Raw genomic sequence first — 25,858 nt, 5'->3', positions numbered from 1 at the left:
TTTTTATATGCATTTTATTATAAGAATGAAAAAGCTTTTATTTAAACCCAAAACCAGGTTTATGGATAAATAAATGACACTTAATAAAACATTAAACACCTTCTATCGCTGAGAAATGTTTATTTAATAAAACACTAACATTTTCAGCCTCATGGAATAAACTATCCTCAGGTGTAAATGAGTTCGAACGTATTTTATTAAATAAACATTTCTCAGCGATGGAAGGTGTTTAATGCTTTATTAAGTGTTTTAAAAACGCTGATTTTATATTTAGTTAAATAAATGACAAGGAACAAAACTGACACAATAGTATTATTATTATTAAATTGTGCTATTATGTGAATTTATTATACGTTAAAAATTTATTGTACATACAAACAAATTATATTATACATATTAATAATAATAATTATTATTATTATTTGCGTTATTAAAATTTACTTTAAGTGAGAAATTTTTCTATGGTTTTTACTTTCAACTGATGAAATAAATGATTGATTAATCGTTCGCGTGAAAAAATGCAATCGACAAGTAACAAAAAAGTGCAAAAATCTGGAAGTCAAGTAGGACTTGTGACCAGCATTGTCACATCCTATCATCAATGTAACAGAACACTGATTTAATATAATATCCATTATTGAAAAATAAACATCCATGTTTGGGTTTGTTAATTTTTCGCATACTTTGCTTTCTGCCCAGTACATCAATTGTAAAAAGCTTGTAGCTTGGATATAACAAACCTCCTCGAGATTTGATGAATGTAAATGTCTTCTCTGGTGCAGCATCTTCAGGTTTTGCTGTTTATATATTTTTGCATTCATCACAACCGAGTGATGGCAGTAGATGATAAACAATGTAACCTCCTAAATAATGTAGGATAAACTTAAATGTTTCTGTTGCACAATAATCATGATCTAATAATTCATTATCACTAGGATCTACACAGGACAGGCTTGGATTACAAAGCAAATTTTCTAAATGTTCTTCCAATTGTTCTTGAACTTCTTTAAATGTTTTTTTATGACTATGAAGAAGATTTTTAAAAGAAATAAGGATAGATCCAGGATCAGTTTGAACTGATGCTCGTTTGGGAGGACGAACCAAACTGTACACAGTCATCAATCTGTACAGATATAAGAACTGCACTGTTGTGGGATGAGAATTGCTTCCACTTCCTTGTCTTATCATTCCAAAGAAACGCTAATTGAAAATAAAACATAAGTTAAGAGTTTGATACAAGATTATATAATCATTACACTAAGTCAGTTTTGATTGATAAAAAAATATCAGACGATTAATCTTAAAGTATTTACAAGGAAGGGTGGGCCACAGAGAGATAGATAGCCCTCAGTGAATCACAGTGGGTCTCACAAACCCTGCTCAATCCTGTGTTAACATTTTTTTAAATATAAAAATACTGAAAAAAATTATATTCTTCCAACTTTTCAGTACGATCAACATGCGGTTAGAACGTTTTTTTTATTTGACTTTACTTGGACTAGATGTCATATCAAAAGCTTCCAGTCAAAAAATTTACCGGGGAAACTCATTACTTCTAGATATTGCGTAATAGCGGAAAATAATTGAACCAAAAGTATTTTAGTTTTGCGGGCAATTTTACCTCGAAATGTTTCTATCAAAACACTTATTCGTTTAAATAACGTCAATAAATATGTAAATTAGAGTTAAATTGGAGTTGAAAAACGACAAAAATAGCGATTATCTAACATTTGTTTACAGTTTTACCTTGATTTACGTAGAGGGAGCAATTTTCTTATTGTAGAATTGTCCACCAGAATTGTCACTCAGAATTGTCTGGTGGAAAATTGACATTTTCCACCAGACAATTCTGAGAAAATGCTTACTCCTTCAAACAGAATCAAACAACTAGAAGTTAGCTAATTAGACCCTAAACGTTATGGAATAATATAAATAAAAGAACGATAGCTACGCGACAATCATGTCGCATAGCTATCAAATTATATAAAAATAAACATTAAAAACGCAATTTTGTCATCAATACAGCAAGAAAGAAAGAAAGAAAACAAAGCGCGGAATTTAACGGTGAAATTGTAGTTTTTTTACGCGATAGATAAAATTTAATAATTTTATATTAAAACACAGGGTCCGAGAGACGCACTGCAACTCAGGCAAGGGCAAAAAATTACATGACTCACTGAGGATTAAGATTACATAAAAACCATAAATAGTTACCTTTGGTATTGTCTTTTTGTGATCCCTTCCTAGATGGTTCTTCATTTCTTGTGAGACATCGCGTTGATCGTTTTTGAGGTACAGACTTAGTAATGTACTTAGGACAATTAGGGAAGTTTGATAGATATGCATCTGACGTTAATGCCCAGCGATCTCGTGGAATTTCTACTTTCTCTCCATTTATAACATGGGAGTAGGTTTAAAAAAAAATCTACTCGCAAAATGTACATCACAAACGTAACATTTATTTGTTAGCATCTTGTCGTCTCGTGGAATGAATCGCATCCACTCCTCAATCTTATCGCTAGGAGCACGGAAGAAATGTCTCTTCTCGTTCGATGACTTATATCCTGCCTTGCATCCTGGCACAAAGCACATTAGAATTTTTATGTAGCTAAAAAAGCAATTATTATAGGACGAAATCACTCACTTCAGTATATACATAGCAAGAACAACGCTCTTCTGCCAACAGTGGCGCCAACTAGCGGCAAATATTGTCTCTAGCTAAGTTTGAACTATTAGTCGAAAGACCAGTTAATCTACCGACTCTGCTAGAGGTAAGCAGTTATGCTGCCATCTCGTATTAAATGACCAATTTCAAATTAAATTTTAGAAATGCCTAAATTAAAAATTAATTATTTATAATTATTAAATTTAATACGAGATGGCAGCATAGCGGCCTATCTCTACTCAAATTAATTAATTTCTAATATTTAATTATAGCTCTTACAAAGCCCACGAATTTGGCATATCGTTTGGCGTCTTTATCAGGCATATTATCTGTGATTTTTTTTTCTACAAATCGAATTCACATTCCAGGTTGGTTCATTCTATGCTAGAAAAAAAATGATGATTCACGCTCCTTAACAATGTATATTGTATAATTTTCTTTAAATAAACGTTATACAAAAAATATTTGAGTATTTTTTTTCGGCATGGAACGCATTATCGTATTTTACATTAATTTATATGAGAAAAATTGTTTCGTTTAACGAGTGTTTCGCATTATGAGTAAAATTCTGGAACGAATTATGCTCGTTAAGCGAGGTTCCACTGTAATATAATCGAGATCGGTTGATGTAACTACGTTGGCTGTTTTTTTCAAGCTCCGATGGTCCATAAAACAAAGACAAGTGTAAATAACAAAATTAATTATCATCAAAAGTTAGGTACACACATGGTTACTTTTCGACATAATCACCGTGAAGATTAAGGCATTTTTTGTCATATCTGTGGACGAACTTTTCCATCCCCTTGTCATAAAATGTTACTGCCAATGACTTGAGATGGGCTCTAACGTTGTTTTAAAGATCATCATTAGTTTCGAACCTCTGCCCTCCGAGCCACTTTTCCTGTTCAGGAAAGAGGTGGAAGTCGCTCGGCGCTAAAATCGGAGCTATACGCTGGGTGTTTAAAGGTGGTGAAGACTTCCACCCAGCTTAAAACTTTTTAATGTGTGAAGACTTCCACCCAGCTTAAAACTTTTTAATGTGTGAAGACTTCCACCTCTTTCCTGAACTGAAAAAAACGTGGCTAGCAGGGCAGATGTTTGAGACTAATGAACTAATGACGATCTTCTAAACAATGTTGTTAAGGCCATCTCATATCACTGGCAGTGATATGAGATGGCCTTAACAATAAAGGGATGGAAAAGCTCGTCCACAGATATGACAAATTCCTCAATATTTATGGTAATTATGTCGAAAAGTAACCGTGTTTGTACCTAACTTTTGGTAATAAATTCATTTTGTCATTTACACTTGTCTTTGTTTTATGGACCATTGGAGCTTCGAAAAAACCGCCCTCGTAATAATAATAATGAGCGCATAGCCCAAACGGTTAAGAGTTGAAAACTGAAATTCGGTACACAGTTAGGGTACGCCATGCGAATGCACACTATGAAAGGAGTTTTAAAAATTTTCTACCGCGGGGGAGAGGGAACGAGTTAAGTATTACCCTGAAGAACTCGGCTTCTACTGTACTATTTTAGGTGCAGCTTTTTTTTTGCGTTTTTGCAGGAAATCGAACATATTTTTAACTAGTAAAAATTCTCTAATTAGCCTCGGAATAGGGGGGACCTAATCCTTGCACCTGGTGGAAACAGGTAAGATAATCTAATAATCTTAATCTTCGCTATCGTTACATTTAAGAAACGGCCCACGGGAAATCGGGAATTTCCGTCATAATTATCTGTAATAAAATGGCCAGGAAACTTGCAATCCCTAATAGAGGTTTCACTGTATAATGTACAGTGCAATTATAATATATTTAGCATATTGATCATGTAGATTGCGATATGTAACACAAGCCGTAAACGAGACTTCCAACACCACAAACATCAGAGGGAACAACTTAGAACTATAGTAATACCTTGATTTTTGTTGACTTCGGTTATCGCCAGTTTCAGTTTTCGTCGATTTGTTTCGCGAAAAATTTGTCTCGGCACGAAAAAATATAACAACCTATCCCATCCTGAAATTTTTCTCCGTTGCGTGTCGCTTTGCGTTGAATTTTCGTTGATGTTAAGCCTAACGTGACCTTTTAAAATAATAATCGTGGCTATTGTATCGTTAAAAATTATTTCTTTATTTTGTACGAACAAAATAAATATATTGAAAAATATAAAAACAATAAATAATTATACTTCAGAAGTTAATTTAGTATCAAAAACGTAAAATATTTGAGTAGCCCAAGACATAGCCAAAGATTGCAGCGCCACAGCACTAGCGAAAATTTAAATTTGCCAACTGGAATTCTTTCGGATAAACGACGCTCTACTGTATTTCGGGGTACACAAAGTCTGGATACATAAGGATTAACACATACTTTTAAAACAAAATGATTTTATTTGATTCTAATATTAATAAATAACATTTTCAATATAATTTCCATCATTTTCAATACATAATTTGATGCACCTTGCAAAATTCAGGTGAACTCGATTAAATAGGTCTGTATTGTACGTCGATTTAAGCACTGACTGGTAATGGTGTCCACAAATTACGGCACATCAAATTATGTATTGAAAATGATGGAAATCATATTGAAAATGTTATTTATTAATATTAGAATCAAATAAAATTATTTTGTTTTAAAAGTATGTGTTAATCCTTATGTACCCAGACTTTGTGGACACCCTGTAGTTTCTCTCGAGATAGAGCTACTTCCTGCACATTGTGTACTTTCTGAAATGCATTTAAGCGTGTGTATATATACATATACACACACTTATTAGTAGTATTGAATTAATATTTTTTTGTGGAATAGACTGAAGAGAAGTGCATATATACACACGCACTTCTCTTCAGTCTATTCCACAAAAAAATATTAATTCAATACTACTCATTTCAGAGTGAAAGACGAGCTTGAAACACACATCAACCTGCCTATGACAATTTCCGAACCCGATCAAGACTCTAACTGGATTCCCCAGTGCAACTGGCTAATGCCTCTATCTTCTCCCTCATTCGGTTGTCTAATTTGAGTGTATTATTATATCTATTGTGTTACATTATCCATCATCTCGTGTCTGCTCACAATTTCAGTGAAGCCAAGTACTTGCTAGTAGTATCCTAGCTCGGCGACCGGATGGCTGAGCAGTCAAAGGTGGCAGCCCACCGCCCTGGGGTTCGAATCCGTAGGGGTCGAAAAATCCCCAGGAATTTTTCGAGGGGTGGTCCGTTCGAATATGTCGGGCTCGTCCCCTACCACCCGGCAGCCTCATTGTGGGTCTGGCCGAACCCATAATGGGCTTGCAAAAAGAGGCCCTCTTAGCGCTCACAGGGCGGAAAGAGTAAAAAGAAAAAAAAATAACAAAAAAGTATCCTAGCTTTACGTGATCAGGAAGTCATGAAACGAAATCACTTTTACTCATAAATTTAATGTTGCAAATTATGCAATCCTAATGTATTTATTTAAATGCAGAAAAAGGTTTTAAACTAATTAAATGGTGTTCCTCAACTGTCATAGGAAATTTTACTTTACTCATTAGTTACAAGTCTCGTTCTACTCTCCATATATGACTTCCCGTGTAAACTATATTAACTAACACATTTCTTCAGTACTTCTTAAATGGAAAAGTACAAGGGACTTTTTGGCTTACCCCGCCTAAACGGGTATTTCAAACAATTTTTAGTGTTGATTTGAGGCTTGGAAATAGACTACTAGAAAACCGTTCTATTCAATGGAAACGCACTTAAGATACTTTATTGGCCAACAAAACATGACGGGAAGTGACGTTATTCGGAGACCAAGAGCTGCCGAATGGGACTACATGTCCCTTCTTAGTTGGCAACATATTGATTTGACATATGTATAACTTGTCATCAATCGTTTTAATTCAAAGCATATCTCGGGCTGCTTTGAATTAAAACATTTTCCCATTTGTAAACAGAAGAACGATGTCTTGGCATTCTCCAGCACTTGTATTGTTACTGAAAAACATTCAAATATAATTATTTGTTACAGATTTCAGTAAACACTCGTTATTCGCTTTAATTGCTTAACAATACCATTAGCACATTGTTAATTTCGAAATGATAGAGGTAAATTAGCACATACTAACATACTTTATCCAATCAAATGAATATCATTAACTCAGTACGCGCGCTCGATTTCCTTAAACACGTGTCATGTAAAATTAAATATAAATGGAAAAGATATCATTATCAAGTACTGTACGTCATGACTAACGATTCGGTTTTCGAAATATACTTCTACACATTAATTAAGCATTGAATTTTGTATTTCGAAACTAATTTTTGTCTTCAATAATGAATATAATTATCATTTTATTCATACTGTAGATTGCAGAGCTCCCCCTTATACAGTACAAATTTAAGAATATGGATTAATTTAAGGTTTTGAACGAATAGCAAAAATTAGAATAAAAATGGAAGACACGGAAACGTGTTTCGAATTTGCCAAGAAATGTAACTGGCGTAGTGTCTGAGAGAAAAAGAGAAAGAATAATAATCCCTTTTTCTTCCGATGATTGTACAGGCATACGTCACTTCCTAAAATACGCCAATTCTAGGAAATGACGTCACATATATACCGAGAGGGTGAGTTCGAACGGGTCGACGCGAGCCGGACATTTCGTTCCAATTTAAAAAAGCATCGTGAAGACAAAACAAATAGAAAGCCTTTTCGGGAAGAGGCAACGACGGTCCTCGCCATTTTTATTTATAAAAAAGACTTTACAAATCCACAACAGCAATAAAAAAAACAACACGGTACAAAACAACTTCGTCGATATTCGACTGCGGTCAACCGACGACTTCCGGTCCGGAAATTCGTCACTCACTCTACCTCTTCCCGAAAAGGCTTCAAGGACCGACCCCGGCAACGTCAGGCTACGTCTTCGACCTGGAAGAAAAAGAATATATACACATTGTATATGACACTCCGAGTGTATTGGAAATTTCCAAAATGTAATTTCAAATAACAAAACTACGAAAGTTTACATAATGGTAAACTCAAGGATCCTATCAACCCTTAATTATAATCGTGTAGAACAGGAGGAAAAGAACGGTGGTAGGGTATTGAACCTATTCTATAAAGGCGCTCTACGCACGAAATTTTATTTCATCTTGACCTGTTGGAGATTATGATGTAATGTCCTTTCGTCAGTTATTTTAAATTGATCGAGATTTCTTTTAATCTCGACCAATAAAAAGATTAAATTAATTATTCGTATCTAATTTATATATAATTGATTTTCAGAGGAAAATCTACACTAGTAACATTTCAAGCTTATTTAATAGTTCTTTTCCTGGAGAACAAAGATCAGACGGATGTTTACTAGATGCGTTTAGATCAAAGGAATTTGATTTGTGTATTATCTTACACTCTGAATTGTCCTAATATACAACTGATGATGATGCGTGAAGAACGAGATGACTTCGGTGCAAAATGAACATCCTCCGAACCGTTTCACATTCTTGTAGATATTATCATAAAAATGTGCATATACAAGTGACAAAAAATCCAATTAATCTCTTGTCGTGTTCCCAGGGGCGCCGCTAGCTGTTTTAACGCCCGTGTGCAATACCGATTATGCCGCCCCCTGTTTAACTATGACTACCTACGCCGAGGTTGCCAGAAAGGCTCTTTAGTGTTGTCTCATAAGTGTGTGAAAAAAGAAAAGAAATACTTTATAGAGAAAAACTATTTATTATTACTAAGTTATTTTTGTTTACTTAAGTGTAAAACCATATAAATATCTATCTACAAAAATTGAACTCTTCTTGCCTTTATGTTTGCAAAACCTGCTATCAATTTTTTTTGTATCCAAGCTGTCTAAGATTTCGTGCTCACTTGAAACTATAGCTAAATTACTTAGTCTTTGCGGGTACATTGTTGATCTTAAATAGTATTTTATAATTTTTAACTTTGAAAAGGACCTTTCACCAAATGCAACTGAAACCGGCAATGTAAATAATATTCTTAGTGCTATTGCTGTGTTAGGAAATGTTGATATCAAGTCATTAGTAAAAAGATAATGTAATAAGATTTGAGGATCATTAAAGTTGCATTTTCCAGAAAACCAGTCTAAAGTACAGATTTCAATCATACAAATCAATACCGTCAATGTCTGTTTCACTACTTGAATCGTCTTTAAGTTTCAGATTTAAATCCTAACCAAGTTAAAATATCATTAATTATACTTAGACCCATGTCAGAAGAATTATTAACAAAATAATTGCAATTTGATATGCGATAGAACTGTTGAAATGCGTACAAGTACAAATTGAGAAGGAAGCTCTGTGGGAATTCCCTATTTTCGCCAGTCCTGTCAACTTCTGTCATAGAGCACGACTATGGGTACTTGGCCTTTCGGGCACCGCCGGATGGTTCAACCTGCTGACAGACATTTCGCATTGCATCTTAATTCTGATAAATGCCAATAGAAACACTGTTAAGCTATAATATAAATAAGAATATAGTAATTGCGCTCCGGTCAATTTTTTTTTCTCCATGCGAAGACATTTCTTATGCTATAAGTAGGGTGGGTATTATGACAATGACTGAATAATTCGTGACTGATTCTCGATTTGCCGCTCCCTGGATGTGCCGCTCGCGTGCGGTGCACGCCCGCTTACGGCGGGCCTGCGTGTTCCCCTATAATTTCCAAGAAAAGGGAGCAGTCTGAGTTCATGATTGTTTACGATTTATATTACACTACTCGTAATGTAATATAAATCATAGAATCATACAGAAGAGGAAACACCGAAGGTGATCATGAATTGGAAACCAAACGCAGGAGCAGAAAAGTCGACAAAGGATAAGATGGAGAAAGATTCTGGAGAGCGTGAACACGAGAGGACTAGGAGGTAAGGATGTAATGAATAGAGAGAAATGGAAGCTAAGATTAAAGGAAATTTTTGAGTGAGGAGACTGGGTAAAGAAGAAATCACGGTGATGGTGGTGACTGTCGGGTAACTCCGATTCACAGGTTACACGATCAGAATGGAAACACGGTAGCGAAGAGAGCTCGACTTCACTCGAATAAAGAGAAAAATCAAATAGATGTAAAATAACTTTTGTACTTTTATTTATAAAAACTCGTCGAATTTATTATGCGATGGATGGCATAAAATAACGGGTTGCGGATACATTCTTTCTACAATATACTAGATATACATATAGTTTTGTTAATTAAACGAATTCATACAATATCCATCCGTATAAAAACTAATGCGGAAATTTGCACTTTGCATTATTATACAGGGTACAAAAATAAGGTAATATATGGATAATAACGCATTAAATTACATACAACAGCAGTCGTAAAAAAATATCGCTCTCTCCTATTTCTGTAATGATCCATAGTATTTTTATATTGTATTCAAACACAAAGTATATGTCGATAAGAAATCAACATATACATGAGCATTAGAAATATAAAGTTTGGACATTACGATCGGCTTATAGAGGTTACAATTTAAACTGACATGTTATGACATACAGTACAACTGGTCAATAGATTACATTAAAAATTATATCAGAAATTTCGCAAATGACAAAATAAGAGATTGCAAAGTTGATAAAAAAGCATTTCGTCGTCACAATTTCGCTTTGTAAAATCAGACGATTATTTTTATTTGGCAAAATCAGCATCGAAAACATTCCCTCCTTTAAGAGAAATTTCGATATACCTAAATGCAAATCGCCGTAATTTTCAACATAATTTTACAAGATGAGAGACGATATAGCTTTTACAAATCTGCTACTATATACATTTATACTGTATATGAATTATATTTAAACACGCAGTGAGATATAAACTTAGCGATTTTTTTAACATTAAAAGAATTCGGTTTTAAAATATTACACGTGAAACTTAATCGTGTAAAATCGATGATAGTTTCAAAACCTTTAATGTAGAATGAGAACATTTATGCAATGACTTTATAAAATGATATTTTTTACAATCGGATGGCGGATTATATACTTTATTATGTAGCTGAATACTTTTAATATTTATCTCAAACATAAGGAATTTATGCTATAAATGTAAAGACATTCGGTTTAAAAACTCTCCAGGAAAAATTTTGTTGTAAAAAATTTTTTGTATTCTGGCACTTAAGCGAATTTACAAATTTTTTCAAACTTTCCTGATGAGAGAAGTGAGCATTTATGGTTTTAGATTAATAAATAAACAAGGTTTAAGTTTCAAAATAAGGCACTTTGGTTTAGAGATTTAGGAACGTATTTTTTAAAATATGGCACGTTCAAATTACAGTAGAGCATCGATTATCCGAATCAATTGTGGACCGGGATTGTTTGAATAGATTTTTTCGGATAACCGATTGTGTACAAAAAATATATTAACCTATCCCATGTTGAAATTCATTCAAATCCTGGCACGTCCTTAAGTACCCTTTCATGGTCGCGCCAGTGCTGCCAGCTAAAACACACACCAACAAAAATATTGGAGTAGCCCAAGACATAGCCAAATATTGCAGCGCCACAGCACTAGCAAAAATTTAAATTTGCTGACTGGAAAGCTTTCCGTTAATTGACATTTCGGTTGATCGATATTCGGATAATCGATGCTCTACTGTATTATATCTTTTGTACAAGGATGTTTGTGTTTACAAAATTTTCCAAAACCCTTTTCGAATTTATATAGTTTTATGACAAAATTGGTCTTTATTGGGCACAGAGAAAAACTTTTCTACCATAATTTTACATTTGTAAAAGATTTAGAACTTAGCAATCTTCTTATAATTGTAAGTATAAAACTTGATATAAAGGAAATTGCTTTTAGCCCTTGATTTAAACAAATTGATTAAAAACCTACTACTGTGAGGTAGGAATAAGGACTTATCACACCAGTGATAATAAGCACAAACACTCAAAATATCAATGGGATACATTTAATAAAACGAGAATGGGTGTACATTACAAACTATTAAATTAATAATTGACATGAAATAACCAAAATGCATTTCGGACTATCGGAATAGTCCCTCTTCAATTGGTATACATATAAAAAAAGGTGAGATACTTAGAATTATACAAGAACGTTTTATAACGGTTTCTTTGTCTTGTATAATTCTAAGTATCTCACCTTTTTTTATATGTATACCAACTGAAGAGGGACTATTCCGATAGTCCGAAATGCATTTTGGTTATTTCATGTCAATTATTAATTTAATAGTTTGTAATGTACACCCATTCTCGTTTTATTAAATGTATCCCATTGATATTTTGAGTGTTTGTGCTTATTATCACTGGTGTGATAAGTCCTTATTCCTACCTCACAGTAGTAGGTTTTTAATCAAATAAAACTTGATGTTGGACATAGGATTAATATGACACAATTTAACTTGTGGCTGTAATTTAAATAAATAAATTATCTTTTGTAAGTCTGATAGTAAAAAATGTCAAGTATTTTGTCATAAAACTATTCCAATTAACAAAAGATGAAAAAAATTAAATATGGTTGATGCATCAACTTAACATTAAAAAAATAATTTCACTTGTTTTTACAGATTATCATATACAATATATACATGATGAGAATTACTTTCATTTGAAGTAATTAAATGTATTCCTAAAATAATTTAAGAAATTATGTACTTCAAGCATGAGCACATAACAAGAATCTTTAATTACCAAAAATCTTTGCTAATTAAATTCAAATGTTGTCAGTTGAGCATTTTGCTAGTTAATATATTTCAAAAAAGTGCAATCATCCAAAAAGATATAGTTAAAATGATAACTTAGGTCATTTCTATTTTTTTTTTTTGCATTTATCAACAGTTTAATGATTTATATTTAATTCATTTCATATTGCCAATTTTTATTATTATATTTAATCTGGTATAAGAAAGAATATGTTAAGACATCGTTTACAGTTTGAATTCAAAACTTTGAATACTGCTCTGGGCATGGGAATTTGTGTTCATTGAATTTTAATGACGATTGCTGTTTGGGTACTTTAGTCATTAAAAAATAATATTGCATGTAAAATTAAGACATTAAACAAATTAATTTAATTTGCAGAAATAAAAGAAAAGTGCTTCAATTCTTTATAATGAAAATCACTTCAGATAACAACAGTGATTTCTGTGCATTTTTGATATTTCATTAAAAATTATTTCATCCAATGTTTATTTATGATAAAATTTTTAAAATTTAGACTTATTCTAATTATTAGATATTCAATGATATACCAATCACTCTTCTTATGTGTTTTTGAAGCAATTAATAAGAAACTGAATAAGCTTGATTTTACTATAATTTATCCTTTTAAAATAATCAAATACAACATTGATTTTCTAATGATGCTCCTTTAATCTTTTCCTTTTTTTAAATTTTGGAGAAATCAAGCCTTTACATAAAAGTCAAACTGCATATTTCTTAGTTGGACGTTTTATTTCTAAGCATTTTTATTTTCTGGTAATCTTGCTGATGTTTGTGTGCTTAAATGGCAATCCTTTTGTAACAAGTATATCCTATTACGAACAAACAAACATTACTTACTTACATTAAACGACAATCTGATGGATGTAATATTTGAAATAAAAAAGCAGCATTAAAAATTGGCAAAATTTGGTCTTAAATATAGCAGAATAACCTTATAATAATTATTTTCCAAAAAAAAAAAATTCTTGTTAAATGAGCCACTCACTTGCCAAATTGATTAACTCCATAAAACAAAAAGTATAAAAATTGATAAATTATTTTTTAAAATTTCTTTTAAACTTTAAATTTAAATAAACATTATAGAATGTATCTTCATATACCATTATATTAAAGCATAACTTTAGTGTAATATATAAAATTAGTTACATGAAAAATGTAAAAATAATAAGGATTATATTAAGGATTTACAAATGGAGTTAATCAATTTGGCCTGTGAACGACTCAAATATTGTTGAAATTTCAAAATTTTATCATTATTAAGAGATGATTACACTTCTTTGAAAATATTTTATTACAACAACAGTAAAATTTTAAAATTAAAATCTATTCTTTCATTCAACTTTGTATTTGTTAGTATCCAAATTTTAAACAATAAGTATATATAATATGATAATTGTGAGAAACTTTACTTTTATAAATATACTTAAGTATTAAATGCAAAATAAAAATATATGGAAAATATATCACAGCTACACAGTAAATTCTAAAACCATTCTCACACAAAATGCTGTCACAAACATCCCAAAATATATCAAAAGTTTTTGTATCAATTTACAATTAATCTGAACAGGATTGAAATTAATTAAAAATGATTTATGTTAAAAAAAAATTAATCCTCACCAATACAGTATTATTCTTTCATTAATAAAAGAAAGAATACCAATACCAATAACTAAGGCAAGGGCTAATAAAATTTGCTTAATGATTAACCTTGTAAATGATTCCTTTGGTTTGTCTTCAAAAAAATCTGACGAGGAGGCTTTGCTTGTCATTTCTATGAATTTTTCAATCTTCCCTATACTTTCACACTCATCATCACTACATAAAAAAATGTATTAAGTTTTAAATTATTAATTATCTTTTTATGATTATTTAAAAACATAAAGCATGTATTATTCAATAATGTATAGTTTAATGAAATAATGATGAAGGTTTGTTCAAGCTCAGGCTGTAGAGTCAGAATCAAAAACAACTTTGTATCAGAATTAGTAAAAATGTACCAACTCCAACCTCAGTATAAACTTATCCTTGAAGTATAAATTAGCTTAATAAATCATCAAATACCTGATGCTGAGAAATGTTTATTAAACGAACATTAATATTTTCGACCCAACATGGCCATCTTCAGATGCAACCGAAATTCGAATGTATTTGAACTTAACATTTAAACGGCAAACGTGCAAACACTTTTACATTTAAATAATTTCATTAAAAATTTAACAAAGTGGCTATTTATACATACAGTATGTATATGCAATTGGCTATTTAATCCTTTTAAAGCCATGACATAAAGATGACAGTTTTAATGTTATTTATAATTTAGAATATCCTAAATTTTGATTATCGATAACCTAATTATGATATTGATTATCGAGAAATGAGAATTAAAAATAATGGCATTGAGGAAAATCTTGATAGCAAAATATCAAAATTTTGTAATACATCGGTGGAAAGATGTTCTTGTTCATTTTGGAATTCTTTTAGTGCATCATGTCGTCATATTCTTATAAGAAAATATAATAATTTGGAAATATTTTCAAAAACTTGCTTTTATGCAAGATATATTATTTCAATTGAAAATGCACTAAGTATGGATACAGATGATGTAAATGTAGACATCGATGATCATATTGAAGATGAAACTTTTACTGATGATTTTGATTGTCCCAACAAAATATTATCAGATAGGGAAAAATTTAATACAGCACTGGTGATAACTAAAAATATTCCAGATATTTTGTCTAATTATGGAATGCAAGCCTTCAATAAATATATAGAGGAATTAAAAGTAATAGAAAGCAATGCAAGAAATGGAAATTCTCTTTTTGAACATGAGAGTAGTGGGCTTAGTACAATTGAACCTGAAGAACAAATTCAGTCTAATAATGAGTCCTGTTAAAATCAATCAAATAAAAACTTAAAATTCAAAACTAAAATTAAATCCAAAGGATGTCCAAAGAGAAAGACTAAACAGACCACTTAAAAAAAAAATTAAAATACAGAATAAAAAATAATATATTTATTTTACTTTATTGATATACCTACCAATCTTTAAATTTCATCACCTATATTTCACTGATTTAATGATACTTCATAGTTTATTGATTACTTTATTGAACAACATTGTAACTGAACTTTAATAAATAAAACTATAATTATTTATAATTGTGTAGTTATCATCAAAATATTAATTGTAATAACAGCGCATACAGTCATCAGTATGTATAAATAGCCAACTGCGCATACATACTGTATGTACTGTATAACTAGCCACGTCCTAAATTTAAAACAAAATACTAGATAAATTAACAAATAAATAATAAAATAAAACAAAATATACTAAATGAACTAATACAACAACAATGTAAATAATATAATAAAATAATAAATAACACGTGTAAAGTAAAATAAAAATAAAAAGGCATTTTTGTGTATTTATTTCATTTAAGGGTAAGGACAGATGCAGGCTAAGAATTTTTGTGTTTTAGTTTTTCTTTTATGTAGAATTTCCATGCAAAAGCTAGTCCATCCGCATCCCTGGTGTTAATATAACCATCCTTTAATTTACTTTTATAGAGATTTCAATTTTTTCTTTGTGCATTGCTAATGATGGGGAAGGCATAGTCCTGAGGATAGTCGCTTCATTCCATTTAACCACAGAATCCTCTGCTTGTGCCATACAGGATAATACTGTGTTACAATTCCCTTTATTAATGTCATAATTGTGCTCCTGAATTCTGATAGCTAAATTCCTTCTTGGGACCCCAATATAGTCCTTCTTAATTCCTGATTTTCGGGCATATATAAAATTCCATTTGAAAATCAGGAATTAGGAATTAAGAAGGACTATATTGGGGTCCCAAGAAGGAATTTAGCTATCAGAATTAAGGAGCACAATTATGACATTAATAAAGGAAACTGTAACACAGTATTATCCTGTATGGTACAAGCAGAGGATTCTGTGGTTAAATGGAATGAAGCGACTATCCTCAGGACTATGCCTTCCCCATCATTAGCAATGCACAAAGAAAAAATTGAAATCTATAAAAGTAAATTAAAGGATTGTTGTATTAACACCAGGGATGCAGATGGACTATCTTCTGCATGAAAATTCTACATAAAAGAAAAACTAAAACACAAAAATTCTTAGCCTGCATCTGTCCTTACCCTTAAATGAAATAAATACACAAAAATGCCTTTTTATTTTTATTTTACTTTACATGTGTTATTTATTATTTTATTATATTATTTACATTGTTGTTGTATTAGTTCATTTAGTATATTTTATTTTATTTTATTATTTATTTAATTTATCTAGTATTTTGTTCTAAATTTAAATGTAAAAGTGTTTGAACATTAAGTTCAAATATGTTAAATTTCGGTTGCATCTGAAGATGGCCTATCATATTGAGTTGAAAACGTTAATGTTTGTTTAAATTAATTAATAAACATTTCTTGGCATCAGGTGTTTGATGATTTATTAAATATTTTAAAGAGCTGAGTATAATATTTAGTTAGTATAAATTAGCATTTACGAGGGATGATCAAAAACTAAGGTTACAAAGCCTGCAGTGTAAAGTGTACATTTTATTTCATACAACCAATACAGCCAACTGATAGTACATACATTAAATTATTTTTGATCCAGTCCCCATATCAATTTAGGCACTTGTCACTTCATGTGATGAGTTTGAAAATTCCCTCCCGGTAAAAATCCTGTCCTTGCGTGTTCAGCCAAGTTGTCACGAAGTGTTTCACTTTCTTGTCTGAAGCAAATAGTCGTCCTGCTAGGTTCTCCTTCAAGTGAGGAAACAGGTGAAAGTCACTTGGAGTGAGCTACGTTGACATCTGTTGATGCCATGCTGGGTCCGGCCACTGTGATCTTTGTTGGTGATGTTTTCTCTACCGGCGCAAACTTCCAACAGCATTCAGCAACGTGCTAACAAGACTTTCTCTGTAAACCTCCACCAACTGCCAGTGAATTTCAGTTGTAGTTACATATTTCACCCACAGAAATCAAATAACTGAGCAGATTTCTTCGCAAGACCAGTTTTCCAAACGAGTTGCCATTTGTGTTTACCTACAACTAGCGCTGTAGGTGGTGAGTGGCTGAAACACTGAACAGTTGCCAACCACATGTATTGGAATTACTGCACACTTCTCATTTCTCTATAACAAACAAAACTCCAGGAATATTGGCCTTGTAACCTTAGTTTTTGATCATCCCTTGTATATATAACTTATAAACCTAAGAAGAAAGCAGTTTGATAATTAACATAGTGTTGAAATATCTTATGGTACTATTTACCATTTTAGTAGGGTTACCATTATTAATACATATTGAATTTTTATAAAGGATTTAAAAATTGTGTCAAAAATTTTAAAATGGTGAGCCAGAATCAGAGATTTTGCGTATCAACTCCACAACCATTGGTTTTAGAGCTATTGACAAATCTCACTGTTAAAAAAATAATTTTAAAAATGCTTCAGTTCTTAATATTTTAATTTACCTTTAATTAAATAGTAAAGTGTGTAAAACTGAATATTTATTTAACTGATTTCATTCTGAGAAAGCATTAATTGTGGGTGAATCCTTTGTATTTGCATTCTATATGATCTAAATCAGTGGTGCCCAAACTGAGTGACAATCCAAATTGTATGTAAGTTATAGGTAAGCAGACCACAAATATTTTGTATATTTCATATATGCAAAAAGTAGACCTATTTCTATCATTTATAAATGATGTACTAAATGTGTGTATAAGCTGGAGTTAGCACAGGAGCTGTAGTTTAGACATCATTACTCCAAACAAATAATTTTTAATGATGAAATTGTAATGTAATATTGTAAAAATTTTATATATACAGTAGAACCTCGATTATCCGGACTAATTGAGGATAAAGGTAGTCTGGATAAGGAAAAATTTGGATAATCGAAACAAATACTTTAATTTGTCTTTTAATGATAATACAACACGTTTTCTTTTCGATGACATATCGGTAATATTAAAAATAAATACTGTATTTAAATCGTGATCAAATTTTCAAGAAACAAATGTTTGTATTGAATTTGGACTACTACTGACCAGCGCTAACAGACTACCTATTGTTTAAAAGGCCCTCTGGTGGCGCAAGAAGACGGATTTTATAAAATAAAAAGCAGTTGAAACTGCATTTTTATGAATAAAAATTTGACAAACTATTTATCATTTTATGATGAGTAAAATTTTTTTGTCGCATTCGCAGCTTTTAAACCTTCGAGGCGCAAGGCCCTTCGGACCGCGAGGCATATGTCGTCCATGCCTTACGTCGCCCTTGGTCATAGAAATGATGTAATTTGAATATAAATTATTTATAAATACGTATGCCAAGTTATATTTTTATTACGACGTAAAATATATTTAAGAGTTTACGACCACTGTGCTGAATGAGACGTTGAAACAAAAAAAGTTATGCATTCCATCACGTACACAAACAGTGTTGTAATTCACCAAGTGCAAATCAGCAAATTCATAAAATTTTTGTTTATTTTAACAATCCGGATAATCAAGGTTCTACTGTATTAGTATGTTGTCACTAATTACACAAAAGATGATTGTAAATTTGGCAAGGTATACTTTTAGGTACACCGGTAAACTACAAGTCTTGGAATTATAAGTTTTTGGAAATGTTGATTAGGAATTTTTATTATCAGGCTTTTCACCCACTTAATCAAATTAAGAATGATTAGAGTTTGTTGAATTTTGCAATTATTAAATTTATAAAAACAGTTCTTAACATTATTAAATATAAAAAATTCAATAGTTGAAAATAGTTGGTTCTTATAAATGTTTGTTTTTAATAACAGTGGTATGGTGCAAGATGTTTCTTTTTATTTACTTTGATCAGAGATATTCAATTAGACAATAAAATAAACAGAAATTTATAATAGAATTATTCAAATAATTGTCAACATATCTTAAAAGGATAATTTGTTATTCTCTATATTTTAGAAAAATATATTCTAAACTCTATTTCTAAGAACAACAATAAAATTAAAAAGATATTGAATTCTATACTAACCTGATATTTTCTTGGGTTTTTCTTAATTTTAAAGGTGATGCTGTTTCAGGAGATATTCCAGAGTCTGCACTATTTCTACGTTTTCTTATTTTTCCATTCCTTTAATAAAAAAGAAATTCATCAGCATACAAACTGCAGAAATTATAACTAATTATTGTAAGTTCTGTTCTGTAATTGTTTAACTGTTCACATGAATTATAAAACAGTTCAAATACTGTACTTTGATTGTAATCCTGTGCCCATTAAATGCTACAGAAAATTTCCAATTTTATCAACAAAATAAATAAAACTGATGTCATTATGTATGAGAACTAACAGCACTGCTTCATTAAAATAGCCAATCAAAAGTTTATTATTGAAACCAATAATACCTTCAGTAAATTAAAATTTACTGAAGCTATCATCAGCATAAACAATTCTGGTGTCTGAATGCATCAAAAATTTGGAATGGACTGTCTTTTCAAACATTCTTTTCAATCCTAACCTATCTTCATCAGACTTCCACCTCTTTGGTCCGATGAAGAATGGACTTTGTTGGTAACATCTCTCTCCATAATGAAAAAGCAAAATCAGCAGTCAGAAAATGGCTCAATCAGAGTGGATAATATCTTTTATGAAAGGAGATACAGAATCTTTGTTTAACACTAGAAAAATGTATAGAACAAAGAAAAATATGAAGAAAAATAAAAGCAATTCAACAAACACATAATTGATAATATAATTTGAGTTTTATTTCCCTAACTAAAATAGTTTTCTGGAAAACAAATGAAAGCATTTCTTTCATAATCCATGTTATCTGAAAACATTTCTAGAATAAATTTAAACGTTTAATCTTATAACTAATCAGGTAATGTCTATGTATTAATTAACTATATAATTTTTTTTATTAATAATATAATATTGCAAAATGATCCAATAATAATTATTTTTAAAAATTAAATAGATATTCATCAAAATGTGTTTGTAATGAAATACCAGGTTGTTCAATAAGTTTTGTCGTTCGATAAGAAAAACACGATTTTATGGTTTGAAATACATTTTATTATTCAATATAATCTCCCTGAACTTCAATACACTTGTTCCAGTGATCTTCTAATTTATGGATTCCCTCCTTAAAGTGAGAAACCGGAAGACTGTCGAAATACGCATCCACGGCTGTTATTACCTCTTCGTTCGATGAAAATCGTTTCCCACGCATGAATTTTTTTAGATGTGAGAACAGCCAGAAGTCAGAGGGAGCTAAATCTGGCGAATAGGGAGGATGTTGCAACAATTCGTATTTTAATTTACTGATTTTTGCAATGGTTTTTTGAGCTGTGTGAGAGGGGGCGTTGTCTTGATGAAAAATGATTTTTTTTCTTTTTTAAACCAGGTCTTTTCTCACGAATTTTTCCATCTAGCTGGTCCAAAAGGTTACAATAATAATCTGAGTTTATTGTTTTACCAGTTTGGAGGTAATCCACAAACAAAATTCCTTTTGCATCCCAAAAAACTGATGCTAACACCTTCTTGGCCGATTTCTGGACCCTAACACGCTTCGGAGCCGAAGTACCGGGTTCACACCACTCCTTAGCCTCTTGTTTTGATTCAGGATCATGGTGGTAGACCCATGTCTCATCCATAGCGATGAAACGACGCACAAAATCCTTTTTATCCTTTCTAAAACGCTCCAAATGTTGCTGAGAACGTTGCATTCGAATGTGTTTTTGTTCCACAGTTAACGAATGCGGCACCCATTGTGCACACAGCTTTCTGTAACCCAAAACTTCAGCCAAAATATTGCTCACACTGCCTAACGAAATCCCTAGGGCTTCTACTAAATCTCTCTCGGTTAATTGACGATCTTCCAAAACCATATGCTGTATTTTTGCTACGATTTCTGGTGTTGATGCACTTTTTGGACGCCCTTCACGTGGATCGTCTCCAAGACTCGTACGACCACGTTTAAATTCAGCAACCCATCTTTCTACTGTTCTGATTGAAGGTGAAGAGTCCTTATACACTTTTAACAATCGTTCATGAATTTGTTTTGGTGCTACACCTTCCAAAAATAAGAATTTTATCACTGCACGATATTCAATTTTTTCCATCGTAAAAAAATACAATGACAGTCAACTTTGAACAGCTGCAAATATATAATGAGTTGATGGATCTACTTAAAACTTGACATGTGTTTATGAAATAGTAGTACTATTTATAGAGTAATAAAGTGACGCTCCTAATAGCGCCACCTCTTATCGAACGACAAAACTTATTGAACAACCTGGTAAAGTATTGCATGTCCACACCAGAACTATACATTTACTAAACCAGAATTACTGTACTGTACATATTCAAGTAATAAATTTTAAGTGCTAGCTAAATGCAATTTTCAATCATGTTTTTGTAAAAAATATATTTTGCAATGTGAAAAAATGATCAATGAAGTCATTTTAGACATGTTTGTATGCAATAGAATCTGTCTATTATAATCAATCATTTAATGTTAAATCTGTAAGTACTATTTTGAGACATGCTAATTCTCATGAATTGAAACGTATTTTTAAAACTTCACGTGACTGTAATCAGAGCTCAATTATAGTTATCACTATTCCCAATTTAAAAATGTCATTACCAGGCTAGTGTTTCAAACATTAAATATTTATCATTTTCATCATAAAATGTTTGCAAATATAACAATTTAACATTGCATGCATTTCTCACTTCAACTTATGCTAACTGCTATTAAACTTCTTCTTGCAAAAAACAGCAGGTAACAATACTGGATAGTTTTATTTATTATAATTATTATTATTAATAGTAACCTTCAAGCTATACAATTTTTAGCTGTTTTAACGTATGTTTCTAATGTCAGAATCAATAAAAATCAGAATTTCCAATACTTGTAAGTCCTATTCACTTACTCCACTTAAAGTTACAGTGGTACCTCAGGATATGAAATTAATCCATTCTGAAACTAAGGTCATATCATGAAAATGTTGCAAGATGAATCATTTTTTCCCATACAATTACATGTAAAACCAAATAATTTGTTCCAACACAAAAAGCACACTCAAATTAAAGCTAAGCAGTACATTGGAAAAAAAAACTTTAGTAAGGAAAACACTGAAAAATGTGTTTTGTAGTTGTAAATATATAAATAACCATAACAGAATTATAATTGATAAAAAAAAATGTAGTTTTATTTGAACTTTACCTTTGAGGATAGATGATGGTGGAGGTGTAAACTGGTGGCAGAGGAGAGGGAGAAGAGAAATGATACAAAACTTAACTTACATAACATAATGTAACAATAACTTAAAAATAACTTAACACTAATTTTTAACTTTTCTGTTTTATATATTTTTTTAAATTTTTTATTCACTGCTTTTTGCTTTGTTTCTTTCACTTCCACCAGCACTTTCACTGGATAGAGGTCACTTGGTAAAATATCTATCCAAAGAGGTTTCTTTTGCCTACTTTTTAAAATGTTTCTAAAATGACTTTACTCCAAGCAAATGTCTTTACTCCAAGCAGCAACACGGCCTGTATGAACCTTTTCGGGATGTTTCTTTTCAATAAAATCTGTCACTTTCTGATAATACCTCAAGATTTCCTTTATTGAGCGAGATCCCTTCACAACGAAGCAAACACGTGACTGAGACCAATGAACAAAAGTGAATAAAAAATGGCTCTGTGAACTAATGTAACGTCGTATGGTGAGTTTTTGTTTGTATTGTGGAGCAAAAATATGTTCGAATTTCATGTTGTATCCTGAAAATTTCATATGCTGGGGTGTTTGTATCCTGAGGTACCACTGTATTCAGTTACTGTTATCAGTATAGCAGAGTCCCAAGAAGATTACAATAAACAGATTCTACTGTAATAAATATAATTAATTTTAAATAGTCTGAAATTAATAGTTCATTATTATTAATACCAATCTAAGAAGATTAAACCTAAACAATGAGTAAATATCTAAATAAAAATCTTCAAATACTGAAAAAAAAAAAAATAATCCCTCATCAAACCCTTTAACCGGTATTAAATAAGAGTAAAATTATTTGAATAATCCGAAAACATTTGCATGTAATTTTACTCTTATTTAATACCGGTTAAAGGGTTTGACGAGGGATTATTTTTGTATTTAAATATCTAAATGCTTGTAAATAATGCATGTTTCTTTTATTATATGTATAATTTAGATAAAGTATCAGCAATTACTTACATTTTATCTGATAACTTTGAAACTATACTTGGAAGCTGACGTGGACACGATGATGACCGTTGGCCACTTCTGGTAGTTATTTTAATATCATTACCTTTAAAGTTGTTTGAACACTGAGATGAAAAATTGCCAAATGACAATTCATTTAAATATTTTGAGGTTTCGTTTTTTAGTAATGTGTTTTTATCTTTATTTGTTTTAATTGAATAAATGTCTCCATTTTGGTAGAACTCCAAATAACGATCACATATATTCAATTCAATTTCTTCATTCTCATCTGTAGCTGCAGAATTTGTTGTTAATGAACTATCTTTTTCTAATGAATCCATATCATTTGGCTGATTTTCATAAGAAGAGATTTTACTATCCTGAGATGATTCATTATTATTATTATTATTTCTAATAAGTTCATCAGATAAAACATTTTCAGTATCATTCAATACAGTTTCTGAAGATGACGATACTTCATTTTCTTCAGAAAAAACCTTCTCTTCCATCTCTGTATTTACTTGTAAAATTTCATCCAATGATTGCTGAGTATCTTCTGGTAGCTGTTGTTCTGTATCATAAGAAACAGAGTAAGTTGTTGATTGTGTTTCATCTTCTAAAACTGATTTGACTTCTATTTCATTTGTTTTATGCATTTCATTAACTATCAACTGTGAAGCTCTTTCTTGACATATTTCATTATTTATTTCATCAGTTTTAGAACCATCAACAATACTTGATGTATCATTAAAATTTTCAATACTTTCTGAAGTATTTTCCTCAACTTCTGCTGCTTCAACTAAACTATTTTCATTTTCTGTAAGTACCTCATCATTTTTCTGCATTAATTCAATTGATGCTTCTGAATTATCTTTAAGTATATCAATATCTATTTGTGTTTCTTGTGCTTGGGCTGCTTCATTCATCACCACTAATTCTTCTTCTGATTTATCAATAAAACTTGAAACAGATTCTTCTGAAGTCTCTTCAGATTCTGCTTCATCGGATGCATAGTCTAAGCAGAGTTTATTTTCTAAAATTTCTCCTAACTAAACATAAAAAATTTATCATCAATATAGGGCCAAGAAATATTTTTTAACATAGTAAAACTATAAAACTGCAATGCATTTATGAAGAAAACATGTTAAGGAATTAATCACAATTAATATATTAAAAATTAAAACAGTTAACACTTGTAAAATTCATCATATGAGATATAATAATCTAACTTTAAAATGTTAAAAAAAGAAAATAAATAAACTTATTGTTTTCTCTGTAGATTTTGAAGCTGCTGAAGTATAATTATATATTACCAATAGAATAAATTCTTCATTCAAAACTATTTTAATTATAAGTGAACTTAAAAATAGAATACCAATAGCTTATGCTAATAAAATCTTATTCCAAATTTAANCTACACAAAAGCCTGGGAACATTACAATTGAGTAGAAATACATACATCACAGTACAGAAGGCCACTATATTGAATACATGTCACATTGTTAGGAAATTCCTGAATACAGACAGTGACACTGACACACTTATTTAATTTTAGTTTTGTTTTGGTTGCTATGCCCTGACTTTGGGCCGGCATAGTACACAGCCACCAGTGTGTACCGAGTATAACCCACTAAACCCAACACATAATAATAATATTAATTATTATTATTATGTTGGGTTTAGTGGGTTATACTCGGTACATACCAGTGGCTGTGTACTATGCCGGACCTGCGTCAAGGCAAAGCAACCAAAACAAAACTAAAATTAAATAAGTGTGTCAGTGTCTGTATTCAGGAATTTCCTAACAATATGGCATGTATTCAATATAGTGGCCTTCTGTAGTGTGATGTATGTATTTCTATTCAATTCTAATGTTCCCAGGCTTTTGTGTAGTATGTGTGGTATTACACCTGTACAGGAGAGAACGACAGGTACAATAAGCACCCTATCCATCCTCCACAGATGCCTTATTTCCTGGGCGAGTTCTGTGTACTTGCTAATTTTTTCAGTGCATGTGTTTTGTACATTGTGAGTGTTTGGAATGGCTACGTCTATAATGTATGTGATTTTATTGTGTTTGTCAATGAGTGTGATGTCTGGTCTATTGTGGTAAATTGTTATCTGTGATTATGGCTCTGTCGTAGTACATTTTGTGTGTGTAGTTTTCCAATACTGTCTGTGGAATATACTTGTAGTATGGTTCGTGAATGTGTACCAAGTTGTGCTTCT

At 31.2% G+C, this 25,858-nt stretch overlaps 1 protein-coding gene across 1 annotated transcript in view; it reads right to left on the bottom strand.

The window, feature by feature from the left end:
• Positions 1–7,342: 7,342 nt before the first annotated feature.
• Positions 7,343–25,858, bottom strand: part of LOC111624646 (tyrosine-protein phosphatase non-receptor type 2-like) — a 59,021-nt gene continuing 40,505 nt past the window's right edge. Inside the window, exons 8-11 of the mRNA XM_023367552.1 lie at positions 23,642–24,678; positions 19,435–19,533; positions 14,083–14,190; positions 7,343–7,581 (exon numbers count right to left, since the gene is read on the bottom strand). Coding sequence (XP_023223320.1) covers positions 7,569–7,581; positions 14,083–14,190; positions 19,435–19,533; positions 23,642–24,678 — 1,257 coding nt within the window. The 3' untranslated portion in view covers positions 7,343–7,568. The remainder of the gene's footprint in view (positions 7,582–14,082; positions 14,191–19,434; positions 19,534–23,641; positions 24,679–25,858) is intronic.

This window comes from Centruroides sculpturatus, unplaced genomic scaffold (genome assembly GCF_000671375.1).
Source record: "Centruroides sculpturatus isolate CEXI.00-Female unplaced genomic scaffold, Cexi_2.0 scaffold263, whole genome shotgun sequence".
Classification (NCBI taxonomy): domain Eukaryota; kingdom Metazoa; phylum Arthropoda; class Arachnida; order Scorpiones; family Buthidae; genus Centruroides; species Centruroides sculpturatus.
This window is presented reverse-complemented; position numbering and strand designations above follow the sequence as displayed.